We start from the raw sequence: 16837 nt of genomic DNA on the forward strand, positions 1-16837 counted from the left end.
GAGCGTTCGACAGGTGAGGAAACTTCACGCTTTGTTAGGGTCCAACATGGGAATATATTCTTGCGCACAGGGCGTTCGAAAAGCGAGGACTTCATTTACTTGTAGAAAGAGCGGGGTGCGGTGCGTCTGGCCTATACTGCCGCGCAAAGGAAAAACGCCGTAAAAGCATTCGAAGGTTGCCAAATTTCCTCTCGACAAATATTTATTTTTGTAGAAAGTTAGTAATATTTTTCCTTAAAATTTACAGACTTTTTAGATCAAATTACGAACGAAATTCTCTGAAAAATTGGATGAGGTAGATTTAAAAATTTTCCTGGAAATTCGTGATTTATCGAGGGAGATTTGGCGACGCCTTATGGCTCATACGGCGTTCTTCCTTAGCACGGCAGTATAGAGAGCCCACTTTTATTACATAAATGCAGTTTTTCAATCCCCCCCTTCCCTCCCGTGCTAGTGTAACGGGATTACGTAATTACGTAACGTGCGGGATTACGTAACGATGGCGGACCCCTTCCCATTATTCCCCAAAGAAAGGAAAAGAGTTGGATAATTAATGATATCCGGGGCGTTTTACTTCACATTTCAATAAAATATGGTGAAAAATAACGTTATGCGAAAGATTATGATGATTTAATTCAATAATGTTTTTAATTAACGTTCCCATTTTTTGAGAACGCTGGAAAGGTTACGATTACGAAACGTTGTACTTAACTGCCCCTCTCTTTGTAACGCGGCGTAACGCAGACTGAGAGCCCCCGCTTCTCTGAAAATCCCTAGATAACTCGCCATTTCTCGACGAAATTATGTGACAAATTCCAAAGTTTCTAAAAGTTTCCTCACACTTTATAAGTTTACTCGGAAACTTTGAGACATATTTTCATTGAAAATTTTGCAGATTTTCCAACGATTCACACTTCTCATAGATCAACGACATATTCAACAAGAATTGCTTTGTTATTTCTAAAATAAAAAAAAAAATAAATAAAAATAACGAAAACAAAATAGAAAATTGATTTTGCAACTTTGGAGCGGGGATGCGTCCTGTCTAGGAATCAACGCATTTGTAGACCCTTTTTGTTCAAGACCAAAATTAATATAGATGTACCTAACGCCGCGCACAGGACCAAGTCAATAGGAGAAGAGGGACAAAATCTGGGCACTTTGAAAGCTTATATTTTTGGAAATACGAAACAAAAAAGTTTAAAAATGGTTTCATTGGATTTTTGGTAAAATTTCCCTTCAGAAGCATTCCTTGGAATTGAATTTGTGTCGCAATTGCCATCAACATTTGAAATTTTAGACAAAAAGTTGATGTCCAACCTCTTCTATTAGCTCGTTCCTCTGTGCGCCGTGACTGGCACCTTGATCCGAGATATCCAAGCAAAGGAAGACCCGGCTCCATTGCAGCTCGTTAAAACACAGTTAAGAGACTCCGCCGAAAAAGGTATCGAAATAATAATGCCGTGCTAAGGAAGAATGCCGTAAGAGCCTTCAGGCATTGCCAAATTTTTTCTGGCAAATCACTAATAATTATTAGGATTTTTTTTTTTTAATAATTCCCGCCAATTTTTTAGATATTTTTTTTGTAATTTGATCTAAAGTTTGTCTGAAAATTTCAAGGAAAAATATTCATGATTTTCCGAAAAAATAGGCATTTTATCCAAGGAAATTTGTCAATACTCTCGAATGTTCATACGGCACGGCGCTCTTCTTTAACACGGCAGAATAGCTCCTCGATCGTCTAAAAATCCATAGGAGCGACAAAGACCGACGAAACCTGGCAACAAAGCCGGGCGCGTCAATTAAGCCATTTCATTCATTATTCATCGACAGATAACTTCTTTCTCCTGCTCCTCTCAAAACAAATAAAGATACCAAAATATGACGAATTACCGCCCGACTCAAGTACCTCCGACCGGGCAGGGGCTATTCTGTCGTGCTCAGGAAAAACGACAGATGAACCTTCAGACGTAGCCAAATTTCTCTTGAGATATCACGAATTTTCGAGAGAATCTGTGTTTATTTTTCTTCCGATTTTTCAGAGGAATTCGTATGTACACTGGAGAAAAAACAAATTGGATCCAGAGTCTAGACTCTTAAAAACATCGACAAGAAAAAGTACTCTTGATTCAATCAGAATCTAGCTTAAATCAAGAACCAAGCCTCTTAATTTAAGCGGATTTCGTTTTGATTCAAGCAAAAATCCGATTGAATCAAGAGTATTTTTTCTTGTCAATGTTTTCAAGGGTCTGGGCTCTAGATCCAATGAGTTTTTTTTTTTTTTTTTTTTTTTTTTCCAGTGTGATTTGATCTGGAGTATCTAGTTTTTTTTTCATTTTGGGAAATCCTGATTTATCCTGATTTTTGACTGCAAAATCCTGATTTCATAAGTTTTCCAAATTCGTATTTTTTCTGGAGAAAAGTTAGGCGAATGTAACTTCACAACAATGCTCCCATTTCCCGGAACTAGTTCCGAATTTCGGAACATTTGAGATTTTCCTGAATTTTACCGGGAAATTTTGAAATTCCCGAAAGTTCCGGATCTTTCACATTTCCCGGCACTTTCTCGGAACTTTTGAAAAAATCTACAGGGAGCCCCACAACTTTAGACGGTCAGGAGTGGAAGAAATCGGAACAATGGCGAACAGTGGCGAACATGGAATGGGGGCACTGGTCCACAAAAATAGCTCAAAAATAGCTGATAAAATCAGGATTAAATCCTGATTGACCTCAAATCCTGATAGTAGACACCCTGAAATTTCGAGGAAAAATATCCATAACTTTCCTAAAAAATCAATATTTTAAAAGGAAGTTTGGCAACATTCGAATGCCCATGCGGCGTTTTACTTAGCAAGGCAGCTCTTCTACTCCGAGGGTTGGTGGCGGGAGGGGGGAGGGGGACCCCGGCTTAAAATTCAAATCATCTTTCTAAAGGGCCCCGCTGGTGAAGTAATTAGACTAGAACACGCATTTGACTGCGTAGCCTCGTTGCTAAGTTCCTTTCAAAAATGGAAATCCAGTTTGTTGATTTCGAAGGTTGTGATAGGTCAGTATTCCGCCAACCACAACGAAAGCGCCGTAATTCCAAGATCTCGCATCTTCCAACCACTCATAATGCTCTACTACGCACTGCCGTGATAGCGAAGAGAGCAGTAAGTTTCAAATTTTCGAAATCGAGTTTCCTTCAAATTTCGTCTAAACTCTTTTGGATGAAATCGCTGAAATTACTAAAACAGCAAAATTCATCTTATTTTCATAGGAACGAGACATATTCGAAAACCGTAAGTGCACAAAAAATGACGTAGTTTTAGGCAAAACAGCAGTAAATGACAATATTCCTACAGAGAGCCAAAGAAAATATTGCTTTCGAGTAAAGGGCCGCCCTCTTCTGCCAATTTTTAACCTGAAGATGTGTTTGTTGCGTGCTCAAAACGCAACCACGGAAGCATGCAGAATATAGCACTTACGGCTGTCTGCCTAACCAGTGGCGTGGTGTGCTTTGCGATATATCGATTTTTATGTCATTTAAACGAATGGAAAAGGATCGATAAACAGGGTGTTCGCAGCGAACACCTTAATAATCGATTCTTTACCATAGGTTTATATCGCAGAACAATCGAGACATCGCAATTCACGCCACGCCACTGTACCTAACAATAACCAAGCATGAAAATGAAAAATACCCTTTATATGTAATGGAAATAAAATCAGTCGATTTTTAATCATCCAAGCGATTTCTAGGAGTCTTTCGGACGATTAGTGGCAATCTCACAAAGAACTGAGGTTTCTTTCAATTAAATTTTCCGGTCAGAAGCTTCTGAGCCCGTTTTCTCAAAACTTTAATTTTGTGACTGCTCACTAACTGCTCTCTTCGCTGTCACGGCAGTATGAAGAATGCTAATCTAAATCATGATTCATTTTGTCCGATTAATTATACAACGTTTGATGTATTTGATACTGATGAAAGACGTCCAATTGGTCCAAGAACTTTTAACACTTTTAAATTGGTCCAATTTAAAAATGTCACGTATTTAAACTTTACTTTAAATGTTTATCTCCGATCTGGTAAACGATATAATTGAGTTACGAACAAAATTAAATAACCTGAAGTTTAACTCCAACTGCTGGCAATTAATCATCTGGTAATATCAGTTCTTGCTATAGATCACTCTAAATTTTAAATGTTAATCCTTTTTTAGTTAGAGTTCTCAATGGACAGATTTTTAAATTTAAAAATATGAAGCATCTAATGAATTCGAACCGAAAGCCTGTCCTCATTAAATGTCATAACCAGTAGAAATTTTCGAGAAAGCTTGCGAACTCTTTTGTTCAAAACCACATTCATCTGTTATAGATTCGGTCTAATTTATCCAAAGAGGATTTTAAAAAAAATTTTCAAGGAAATTGCCACCAAAAAGTTAAGCTACCTTTGAACCGAGAACCAGAACCTAAACTAACAAAATCAATGTGATCAAATACACGCCGCAGACCTGACAGCGATCTACGATGAATTTGGAGTGGAACTCGCCGTCAGTGTCTTGATGACCTATGTAATAAATTAAGAGGCACAATCAAGGAAAATAAATTGAATTATCTTCGTAAATATCCTCCGATGAACATCGCAGAATTATTAGAATGATTGTACGCGCGAAGCTGTGGTTTCATGAATGAAAAAATGCATTCTTCTGGAAGCTAATTCGTTGGATGGACGACATTGATTTATAGAAATCCGCGGAGTTGGGAGCCTAGTTTGAATTGCATTGCAGATACATTGCGCTATCGATGTCACAATTAGAAAAACTCAAGTCTACCGATTTGCAGTGTTGCAGATTTCTTCCTTCTCAGAGTCCAGATCATATTCCCTTATTTACCATCATTTATTTCCCTCCTGAAAAACACAGGGACTAATGAGTTTATAAATAACGACTCTTATGGATGTTTAGAGTGCTTAAGCCTTTGTTTGAAATTTTAGTGATCAAGTTGAGAAACATTTGAAATGATGCCTTTTCATGAGCATTCTTTTCTACTCCAGCGTTCAAGCCTTTCGACCATTGCATTGCGCAACTGAACAATTATACGATTTTACCGATCAAATTTTGAAATCTCATTCATTCTCCTTCTTTTTTATTGTATCCAGGCACCTTCGTTTAGTGCAAAGAGGTTAAGTGTCAGGTTGGGCCGTATCTTAAAATCGTCCTTTGATGATAGTCTCATGAAGAAGGAAAGAAAAGTGAGCTCTCAATTTGCTGACATTTTAAATTATGCCTTTTTCATGCGCCTATTTTTCTACTCTAGCATTTCGGCCTTTTGACCTCCACATTGCGCAACTGAACAATTGTACGATTTTACCGATCAAATTCTCCTTCTTTTTTATTGTATCTTAACCGTCGCATTATTGAGCAATGCGAAAGTGTACAGTTTCTCTGATAAATACTTGAAAAAGAAGAGGTTGAGTGTCAGGTTGGATCGTATCTTAAAATCGTGTTTCGATGGTGGTTTCATAAAGAAGGAAAGAAAAGTGAGCTCTCAATTCGCAGATATTTTAATTTATGCCTTTTTCATGCGCGTATTTTCCTACTCTGGCATTTAAGTCTTTTGATCTCTGCATTGCGCAACTGAACAATACGATTTTCACGCTTTTCTTAATACGATTTTATGAAAACACATTGGATCTAGAGTCCAGACTCATAAAAACACCGACAAGAAAAAATACTTTTGATTCAATCGGATTTTTGCTTGAATCAAGAACCAAGCCTTTTAATTTGAGCGGATTTCCTTTTGATTTAAGCAAAAATCTGATTGAATCAAGAGCATTATCCTTGTCAATGTTTTCAAGAATCTGGACTCTAGAACCAATGTGTTTGTTTTTCCAGTGAGGACAAAATTGCGACTAGATTAAGGATTCTCGCTCGATGTTGACGATTTTATCGCCAGAAAATCGTGATATGATCGCAACTTAATTTCAAAATATCGCGCGATGTTCCCGCTGAAAAATGCTACTTGGGTAGTTTGGCTGCCTTTTTGGACCCTAAAAGCTCCATGACCTAACCTCAAACTTACCGAAATGCCCGTTCTCTTTCAATACAGGTGCTCTAATAAATGTCCAATGCCGCAACGCGCGGCGATCGGGGGGAAAACTCCGCAATTTTTAATAAATTTGGCGTCGGCGCTGGGATCGCTGGTGACTCGCGGTGCGGAGCTTCTGGCGCGGCGGAAAAAAAGGATGGCCTGAGCCACCCTCCTGGATTTCTACCTGCCCCTCGTTAGGGAATCGGGATCCACCTGATTGCCTGTTTACCTGATTGAAAAATTACCGTCATCCTCCCGTCTAATAATGCGCCCGGGCGGTGTTTTGCGGGAAAACAAGGATTGAGAGATTACCGACAACAAATTGAGGTGATGAGTGCTCCGAATTTAGCGCCCGGAGCGCCGGATTGCTCCCGCTGATTATTTCCCCTTTTTTCACTGGGCGACATTCTCCGTTCCTTCTACTGGGGATTTGAAACACGACGCCGCTAACAGCACACGGATCCCCGAGGAGTATACTGCCGTCGTCCTCAGCAAGAACGCCAAAACTCCATTAGATTTTGTCAGTTTTTTATGGACCTAGAGTCCAGACTCTTGAAAACACTGACAAGAAAAAATACGCTTGATTCAATCAGATTTTTGCTTCAATCAAAAGGAAATCCGCTCAAATTAAGAGGCTTGGTTCTTGATTTAAGCAAAATCCGATTGAGTCAAGAGTATTTTTTCTTGTCGATGTTTTTAAGAGTCTGGACTCTAGATCCAATGTGTGTTTTTTTCCAGTATACCGACAAAATGTTTAAATACCGAAAAACCAACGACCATTTATCCTTCTGAATGGAGAATTTGCAGGTGTCTGAAATTTGACGAATTTCGTATTTAAGTAGAAACTACTGAGTGAACTGAACGGGAGGATACTCTTAGTTCATGAATTGAATATTGGAGAGGATATGACAGAATGATTTAATCTGCTAAAATACGTGTGTTTAAATGGGAAATGCCGCCAGATGACGTCACTAGGCGTTGCATTTTCTCACTTTTAAATCTATTTTTATACTAATCCCCATATCAGAAAAAAATTATAAAAACTACTTTAAAATCAGCTCTTGAAATGGGTATATTTACATACATACAAGTACAGGGTGTCTAGTTTTTTGTCCATTTTGGGAAATCCTGATAAAAGCCTGATTTTTCCTGATTTTTGACTGCTAAATCCTGATTTCATCATTTTCCTAAATCCTGATTTTTTGCGGAGAAAAATTAAATTTTCTGCATAAGCGTATACGAAAGCACAATCCGATCGGACAGCCGACTTTTCTCAAATCCTGATTTCCGACGGATTTTTCCTCAAATCCTGATGAAGTTGGGATTAAATCCTGATTAACCTCAAATTCTGATTGAACTCAAATCCTGATAGAATCGGGACAATCCTGATGCTAGACACCCTGAAGTAGCTTCATAGCACTCGCTAGCGCTCTACGACCCCCAGCCTCTACTGCCTCTTGTCAAACCACAACCCTTCGACATTAAAATTTAGGACCTTAACATTAGGTATATTTTCATCAATAATTTTCTGAAATCCTCCTCCAAAAATCGTGAAAATCCATGAGATGGACAAGAGCAAGAGTAGATAGATTCCGGACTATTCACGAAATTCCCGTAAATTCCAGTGCTTTCCTTGGTAATTTTGGGAAAATTACCCCCGCAACTTTTCCCTGTCTTTTATCCCTACGTATGCATCCCATACAGGCGGATCCAGAAATTTGACAAAGTTTATTTTTCCTCATTTAAACATACGGAAATGTATCGTTTCTAGGAGAAGCCAGGTGCTCCGACAAGAATCGATCATTCAACACAGGTTTAAATGGAAAAAATACAGAGTTGCCAAATTGCTGAATCCGCCTCCGATGCATCCTGATTCTAAAAACGTCTCTGGTCGGTCACCGTATGAATGTCACCTATCAACAGACATAGGTCGTTTTCGATAGTGGTTCGATGTATCGTTTGGTTCAAAACAATAGAGCATAACCTCACACAAAACGTTCAGGATTTCAGTCGGAAAAGCTGAAAATGCGAGAAAATGCCTAACTATTTCACCTTGCGATACCATATAGTACTCATAAGAATAAAAAATCTATCAGAAAATCCCCGTTTCCTCAGATTACTCGATTGACTTTTGAGGCTATGCTTAGGTACATGATGAACCAATCGATATCGATACGATCTCACGTATTTAATGTATCGAAAACGATCTATTGCAACACTCTCTGAACTTACACTGAAAAACAATTCTCGGCGTTTTTACCAAGGTCCGTTGGTACCTTTACCATCTCACTTTTTTTTACCAATTATTGGTAATTTTACCAAGACAGACTGGTAAGCTTACCTAAAAACCGGTATTTTTACTGTTTTTTTCAGGTAAGAATACCTCTTTTATTGGTAATCAATTCCCGGTAACTTTGCCATTTTATCTCGGTAATTCTACCACAGTCGATAAAAAATATTGGCATTTTTACCAAGGTCCGGTAAAATTACCGAGAAAGTTCAATAATTTTACCGAGATTTCTCGGTAAAATTACCAATTCCATAAATGGTAATTTTACCAAGAAAAAACTGGGATCAAATAGAACTTTGAATTCTTGGTAATTTTACCCTTTTCTTAGTAAATACACCGAGATTTTTTTTCAGTGTATGAGATTAGGCAACAACGTCAAAACCAAAATAGAGCGGTATTTTTTACGGTTCGTCTCACGTGAGGACTTTGGAGTAGCTTTTTTGGATTCTCATCCGCCCCCTCTGTCTAGTCCTGACTCGCGCCGCTGAGAGATGAGACCCGCCGCCCGCCACTGGATGAGCTCTGTCAAGCATCAAACATCACAATCAAAGGGTTACAACCCTCTCGGCCGTCTGCGGCGCATCCCAAAAGTTGCCGATTTTTCATTAATTCCGGAATTATCCACGAGAAAAGGAGAGGGAAACTTGGTGTTTAACCTGCGGGCCGATTATTGAAATTAATAGACAAAGCTATAGACAAAGAAGACAGAAGAGATGTTGAGGGATCCTATTAGTGGAAGCAGGTGATTGCAGTTATAGTGCCTTTATACCCAGAGTTACGGCATCTCAACAGCTCACAATTTAAAAAGTCTCTGCTAGATGGATAGTCTCTGCCATCAAATAATAGTGTTCGTTCTCCTGTGATTAAAAAAATGGGAGCGGAGATTTTGAAAGGCTGTAAACAAGATACGTGTTTTTGCAGTTTCATCGCTGTCGATTTGCTGAAAAAGTGAAAACGCCTATGTTCCAAGACAGGGTGCCTACCGCAGTTATAAAAAACCAAAATTGAGGACTTTCGGAGACTTTTAGGGGTGTTTTTTCAAACAAATCGGGGACTTTTTTCCCGAAATAGTAAGAGAAAGGGAGCTAGATAGAGCGTTAAAATGCGTATTTTATACGACTAATTTTCCAATAAGTCATGTTGAACCGATAAAAACATACGAAAAATCAAGCAACACTTCAGTTTGTCTATTCCTCGTTATACCGCGTCGCCGCGGCCGGCGGGAAGATTTCAAAAGGCCGGTGTTTAGGACGATTTTCGTCATTTTTTTGGGGACCTGAACAAGAAAATTGGGGATTTTCGGGGATATCGGAGACACCCTTCCAAAATCGGGGATAATCGGGGGCATTGAGGACTTTTGGGGACCGGTAGACACCCTGCTGAGGATGATGTAAAACAGTGGCGTGGCGTGCTTTGCGATATATCGCTGTTCTGCCATTTAAACCTAAGGTACAGAATCGATTACCGAGGTGTTCGCTGCGAACACCCTGATTATCGATCCTTTTCCATAGGTTTGTATGACATAACAATCGATACATCGCAAAGTACGCCACGCCACTGATGTAAAAAACTCTACTACGGAGGGCACTGCCGTGAAACCAGCGGATTTGAAAACGAAGTCCGACAACACGGCCAGGAATTCAGGGAGTTTTGAGGCTCCGAAATAAAATGATCATCAGTTGTTACAACCGCGACCGCAGAGTGGCGGCTCTAAAAATAATCGAGGAATCGATAGCGGAACTGGAAGCCGACGCGACGGGAGGGAGTTCAGCCCTTTAAGGATCGAATTGGGATATAAATAGAGGTCATCAGAGGCCCTAGACGAGAGCCATCAAAAAGCTTTCAATTGCCGATAGACTTATTTGGGTGTATTAGGAAATGGCGAGACGTGAATGATCGATTATCGATACTTCCGCATTTGAAGCTATGATAAAGTATCGATTATCGATACTTCCGCATTTGAAGCCATGGTAAAGAATCGATTATCGATACTTCCGCATTTGAAGCTATGGTATAGAATCGATTACTATGGAGTTCATTGCGAACACCCTGTCTATTGATCCTTTTTCATTGGGTTAAATGGCAGATCAATCGATTTATCGCAAGGTATAGAATTGAATTTCGACCCCGGGAAAGAGTCGAGACGGAAAGTAGAGAGGCGGCATCATAGGGTTAATTGGACTACATTTTGCAATTTGGAACTATAAATTTTAGCCCGGTTTAAAAACAACGTATGTGCCATTAGTTTCCCTATGCACATAGGTGTTTTCCAGAAGAGCCAGAATTTTTAGTTCCAAATTGCAAAATGCAGTCCAATTGAGGGGCTTGGAGGACAAGGCGCACATGGGCAGTTTTTGAAAAAATTAAGACAGTAATGATTTCAAGTAAAACTAGTCGTAATGCATGTTCTGTGAAAAATTCGCTTCCGAATTCCAATTTTTAAGCATCGAAAAGTCAGTTTGGGCTTTCTTTCCGCCATGAGGCCCCACGTAATTTCGGAACTTTAAATACGTATTTCTCGAAATGGTCCTCTAAGCCCCTCAATACTCGTCTTCCTGGGACAGTGGCGTTTTCAGTGTATAATACACACGGGAAACACTGCTTACCTGGAGGAATTTGGCGTGAATATTCAATAATCAATTTAAAACGTAATTGTCTAAGGGGGAAAGGAACTTTCGTCTATACAGAGGGAAACTTTCGAGAAGAGGGATTTTTGTCTAGTTAGGTCGAAAAATAGGATTTCGAGATTTTGACGGATGACTTTCTCCCTTTCTCTCCCTAAAGTTTTGTGTTCTCGTTTAAAAAAATGGGCTTGTGTTGATTTTTGAGAAAAATACACAAGAACTAATTATACGTAAAATTACATTTCTCATTATCTTTCTTTATAGGAATTGCTCTAACTTTAACTACTCTGAAATTACGGAAAATTCAAAGATTGTGGGAAGGGGGGGGGCTGCCTTTAGCCCCTTTTGGGTCCTGTGTTTGTTGGGCCCTAAATTAAGTTCCTATAGAGTAGAAATCAGACTTTGAAAATTGCATGCTTTGATCCGGAGGTGTACGACCCTAATGATTTTCTCCAGTTAATGGCTCCACTAGAATGAGTAGGTACAATCAGTTCACATCATTTTCGTGCACATATGTTCATTTAGTTCTGCTAAAAGTTTGGAGTGAATTACACGGGAAAGAACATTTTGCAAAATACTACAGCTTTTACTAATAAAGTTTGTTCAACTTTCTACCTGTGTAAATACTTCCGAAAAGAGGAGGAATATGTATTCTTAAGTTAAGCTGCTGCAAGCGTATTTTTTCTTTGGCGTTATGTTTGCGAGCAAGAGCACCGGTGGCGTTGCGTGCTTTGCGATAGATCGATTTATCTGCCATTTAAAGCAATTGAAAAGGATCGATAAATAGGGTGTTTGCAACAAACATCTTAATAATCGATTCTTTACCATAAATTCAAATGGGTAAATATCGATACTCGATCGTTCACGCCTCGCCACTGGAGAGCACCGGCCATCAACAATGTTATAAATGAGAGTGATCGATCGAAATGACGGGAAAATAATTACGGGATGAGTTACATGTTCCTGGATCTCTTTGACTCGCGCCGTGGGTGGCCTCACTAGACGACCATTATGTTGATTCAAACAAATTATTAAAATTTGGCGGACTCGGTGTCGCTCAGTGGTTCAAAAGCTTGGGTTCGTGGCAAGGTAGATTTACACAGGTATGGACAGAACTAAACAACTGGCCTCTGATTGGCTCTCCAGCGGCCCCCTAACTTCCACCATTTTGTATGTTTTGATTATTTTGATTTATTATGTTCGGTTAATCGTTTGTCAAAATTTTGTGAGATTTTTTGCACAATTTTGATAATGCGATATTAATTTTAACGTTTAAACGCACAAACGTTTGAATGTTAATTTGATTGTAATTTAATTAAAAAACGGGCCCCTTAACCTACGTCACGTAGTCATGTGACACGTACTGAGGCTCATGGGAAATTTTCAACTTGTCCATACCTGTGTAAATCTACCTTGGGTTCGTGGAATACTTTTTCAATCGCTCCACTCCGAGAGCAGTTTATTTATAAAACTGTTCCGCGCTGACTTGTCTTTCAAAATCAGTCTTGTCAACAGGACCCCAATTTTAAAAATTATTTACGTTGAGGAAAGAAGGAAAATTCCAAGTTTATCGGCGTGTCTGTTAAAGTTTCATTTTGGATTTTCCTGATATTTTCCCGAGTTTTTCTGATATTTGAAATGAAATGTCCTGGCTCTTTGCGCGAATGAAATTACACTCGCTACATTTTGCAAACCAATTTCCTCTCTATGTGATAACATGATTTGTAGTCACATTTAAGACGCACGATAGACGGGTTGAGGAAGGAGGGTAAGACGGTCGACGTTTTTATTTAATCTTGGGAAATCCTGATTTTTGACTGCTAAATCCTGATTTCATAATTTTTCCAAATCCTGATTTTTAACGGAGAAAAAGAGGCGAATGTAACTTCACAAAAATAGCTCGATAAAACAATCCGATTGGACGTCCGATTTTTCCTAAAATACCGATAAAATCGGGATGAAATCCTGATTAGCCGCAAATCCTGATAGAATCGGGAAAATCGGGAAAATCCTGATGCTATACACCCTTTTTTTGCATTTGGTCGCTACTGCTGTCTTGGACGAGATGTCAGTAACTTACAGGATTCTCGGACCCGTCCCGCGTCCAGCCTGGATCCGAGAACTCCGGTGGCCGGGAGATAGCCGGAGCGGAAGCTGTGCCAGGCGGAAGGAGCGGTGGCTGGGAGGGGTGGCGGGGTGGAAAATCAGCGGAAACGATAGACGGGCAGCGGAAAGATTAGTGGTGACGAAAGCGCGGGCGGGCTCACCAAGTTCGACTATGTTATGTGCAGCAAAATCCAACGCTAATGAGCAAAAGACGGCCGCCTCGGATATTCATTCCAGAAAAGATCAACAGGGTGACCGAAGGTAAAGGTGGGGGTGCGGAATCGATCGAAAACTAAAAACGTCAATCGAGTGACGTCACGATCGTCAAATTCTTGACAACCGAGAATCGACCCACAGGTACGTGAATAGCTAGGTTGACATGCCCAGGAATCGATCGACATACCCGTGAATAGTGCATGTGTGAAAAATTTGCGATTTGTCTATTGATTCTTGTGTAAAAGTTCGCGAGAAACACGATGGTGCCACTGATTTTCTCTGAAATCAACTCCCAAGCTCAAAAAAAGCTCTCAAGTTGAGGCCGAAATGGAAGGGATATCCCACGCTATCCTGAGAGTCGACCTTTACAAACAGCAAATACATTGACAGGGCTGCCACTTCATTTGGAAACTCTAAAACTAAAAACACGGCAACCCTGCTAATGCATTTGCCCCCTATCTTTGCATGGAAAGTTTTGTCTTAATGTGGACGTGGACTCTCAGGATAGCGTGGGATATCCCCTCCATTTTGCCCTCAACTTGAGGCTTTTTTTGAGCTTGGGAGTTGATTTCAGAGAAAACCAGTGGCACCATCGTGTTTCTCGCGAATATTTACATAAGAATCAATAGTCAAATCGCAAATTCCTCACACATGCAACAACTCCATTGTTAAATAGCGCAAAAGAATACTATACGCGTTTTATCTCTTTTTTACAATACTGTCTTGTGACTGTCCCCTGCAAAAGTTTCTATTTCGGATCTACAACAAGAACGAACCGTGCGGCGAGGTCGACGAAAGACGACCACCCTGACATAGAGCATCCCATTGATTCGTCCTCCCCGTCCATCTAATCGCGGCGCGGCGCACAGTGAATCGAGCCAATAGGAGAGGTCGGACAAAATGTGGAAACTTTAAACGTTGATAACTCCGCTTCAACAAAACTTTGAGGTTTTAAAAGTGGCTCCATTGGTTTTCACGTGAAATTTTCTTTCGGTAACACCCCTAATAATTTAAAATGGGACGTAATAAACATCAAAATGTGCAGTTTTAGTCAAAAATGTCATGTCCGACCTCCCTAGTTGACTCGATCCACTGTGCGGCGCGGCGCCCCCGTCATTAATTTCGTGTAATCGAGGGAGACTGCGCACACGCTCCTCCAATTGGCTCGGGGGAGATTTCCCAATCTTCGGGAGGAGGATCCACCGTTGCCAGATTGTAGGTATGCAAATTTTTCGCGGATTTGCGGGGACCCCAAGGTGCCGAGCAGCAACCGCCCCAAGTAGCAGTGATCGCGATAAATAGCGATTTTATCGGTTGATTATCGCGATCATATCGGTGGCAATTTATCGGATATTATCGAATAAAAAATTGCGATTTACAGCGATTAAATCGCTACGCATCGCAATTTTTGATTCGATTAAATCGTGATCAATTTTCGTCGATAAAATCGAGATTAAATCGCCATATATCGCGATTTTTGTTGCGATAATATCACGATGAATTACCGGGCGATAAAATCGCGATTTTATTGCAACGAGATCGAGGATAATCCCTCAGATGTTTATGATCTTAGCGATTTTATCGCCGACAAAATCGCAACAAATCGCAATTTTTCCGTTGAAAAGTGCTACTTGGGGCAAGGGCCCCAAGAAGCATTTCTCGACGGAAAAATCGCTACATATTGCGATATTATCGGCGATAAAATCGCCAGGGCCATCAACATCTAAGCGATTATCCTCGATCTTACCGCGATAAAATTGCGCTTTTGTCGCCCGATTTATCGCGATATTTTCGAAATAACAATCGCGATAAATGACGAGTTAATCTCGATTTTATCGACGAAAATTGATCACGATTTAATCGAACACTGGCTAAAAAAACACATTGGATCTAGAATCCAGACTCTTGAAAACATTGACAAGAAAAAATACTCTTGATTCAATCGTTTTTGCTGGAATCAAAACGAAATCCGCTTAAACTAAGATCCTTAGTTCTTGATTTAAGCTAGATTCTGATTGAATCAAGAGTACTTTTTCTTGTCGATGTTTTTAAGAGTCTGGACTCTAGATCCAATGTGTTTTTTTGTTCCAGTGAACCAAAAATTGCGATGTGTAGCAATTTAATCGTCCTTATATCAGGCGCTATGCGTTTCACGCTGCCCGCTGCTGACCACAGCGACCGCACTGTCTTTGGCGCAATGCGTGAAGTATTCATGCAGTCTTGTAGGCGCTAATATGTCTTACATGCCGACCGCCGCGCCGAGGGTTTCTCCTTTTCGTTTCACGTTCTCGTCATCATTGCTCTCTGCGCCGCGCCGTTCCAGGCCAAATTCCGTGTTCGGTTTCTCTCTTAGTCTGAACTCGACTAATTAAAGGTGCTGTCAATTGTATCACGGATTGACGACAAAATTAGAGATATACTCTCAGGAAATGAGAGATTTTGTCACCTTTTCTCGTTCGTAATTTGTTTTTCTGAATCCGATTTTCCTTTATAGCTACATTTAAAAAAATTGTAAAATTTACCGCCATGGGCCGCGGCCCATGTGGCCATCCCCTTAATCCGGCCCTGCGGGCCGATTATTGAAATTTAGTGTTTGTCGGGCAGACATAGATGACATGGGTTAAATGGCGAGGCGTGATTGGTCGGCTATGTCTTATCGCTGCTTTGTCGTGCCTTTGTCAGGTGGAATGGACGACATACTGTCGGAAACTTAAGAGGTATACCGATATCTTGTCGTGAGTTCAACCCGACATAGGCACGACAAAGCAGCGATAAGACATAGCCGACCAATCACGCTCCGCCTTTTAACCTATGTCATCTATGTCCGCCTGACAAACACAAAATTTCAATAATCGGCCCGCAGGTGTGGTGAACTCAATCCAATTTGCGCGCTAATGAATTATGACGAATGTGATATGTACTTAAAATACCATCTTGGATGTTGCTGAATCGATTTTTGCGAAATTCAGTTGCGCGGGGTATATTTGGACGGGAAGCTAGAAATCCGAGTATTTTCCAAATTCCAAAATCCAAGATGGCGGACATGATGGTGCGCGCGGCCTTAAATGCTTCATTGGCTTTTTCAAGAGGATCTAACCTTGCATGTAGGTATATATTTTCCGTCATTTTCAAACTCAATTTACCCTTAATTATAGACGTGGATTTGGGCGCACCCCTCAACACGTACCTGTTGAAACTGCTTGTTTAGAGCTTTGCAAGCAATTTAGTATTATTAAGTGAAACCCGCACGATGCACGAAGTAAAAAATCTCATTAATTTTTATTATTTTTCCCGCGCCATTTGTTATAGGCAAAAGCATTTCAGAAAAGAGAATTGGAGAGTTAAAAATTAATAAATGTATAAAAATTAGAAAACAAATGTGAAAACTCACCCTATTTGCTGAGGTAAACCGGTAACATATTGATAAGAAAACTAGCAGCACTGAGAAAACTCTGAAAGCAAACAAAGGACACCTTTTGTAAAAATTACATTAACTGAGCAGTTTGTGAAGCTTCACAAAAAAATGACAAAT

The 16837-nt window shown here is 40.1% G+C and overlaps 1 protein-coding gene across 1 annotated transcript in view; it reads right to left on the reverse strand.

Annotated features, from left to right (window-relative positions):
• Window positions 1-16837, reverse strand: part of LOC109037699 (papilin) — a 67910-nt gene that overhangs the window by 34694 nt on the left and 16379 nt on the right. Inside the window, 1 exon segment of the mRNA XM_019052487.2 lies at window positions 16697-16757. Coding sequence (XP_018908032.2) covers window positions 16697-16757 — 61 coding nt within the window.

Source organism: Bemisia tabaci, chromosome 10 (genome assembly GCF_918797505.1).
Source record: "Bemisia tabaci chromosome 10, PGI_BMITA_v3".
Taxonomy (NCBI): Eukaryota; Metazoa; Arthropoda; class Insecta; order Hemiptera; family Aleyrodidae; genus Bemisia; species Bemisia tabaci.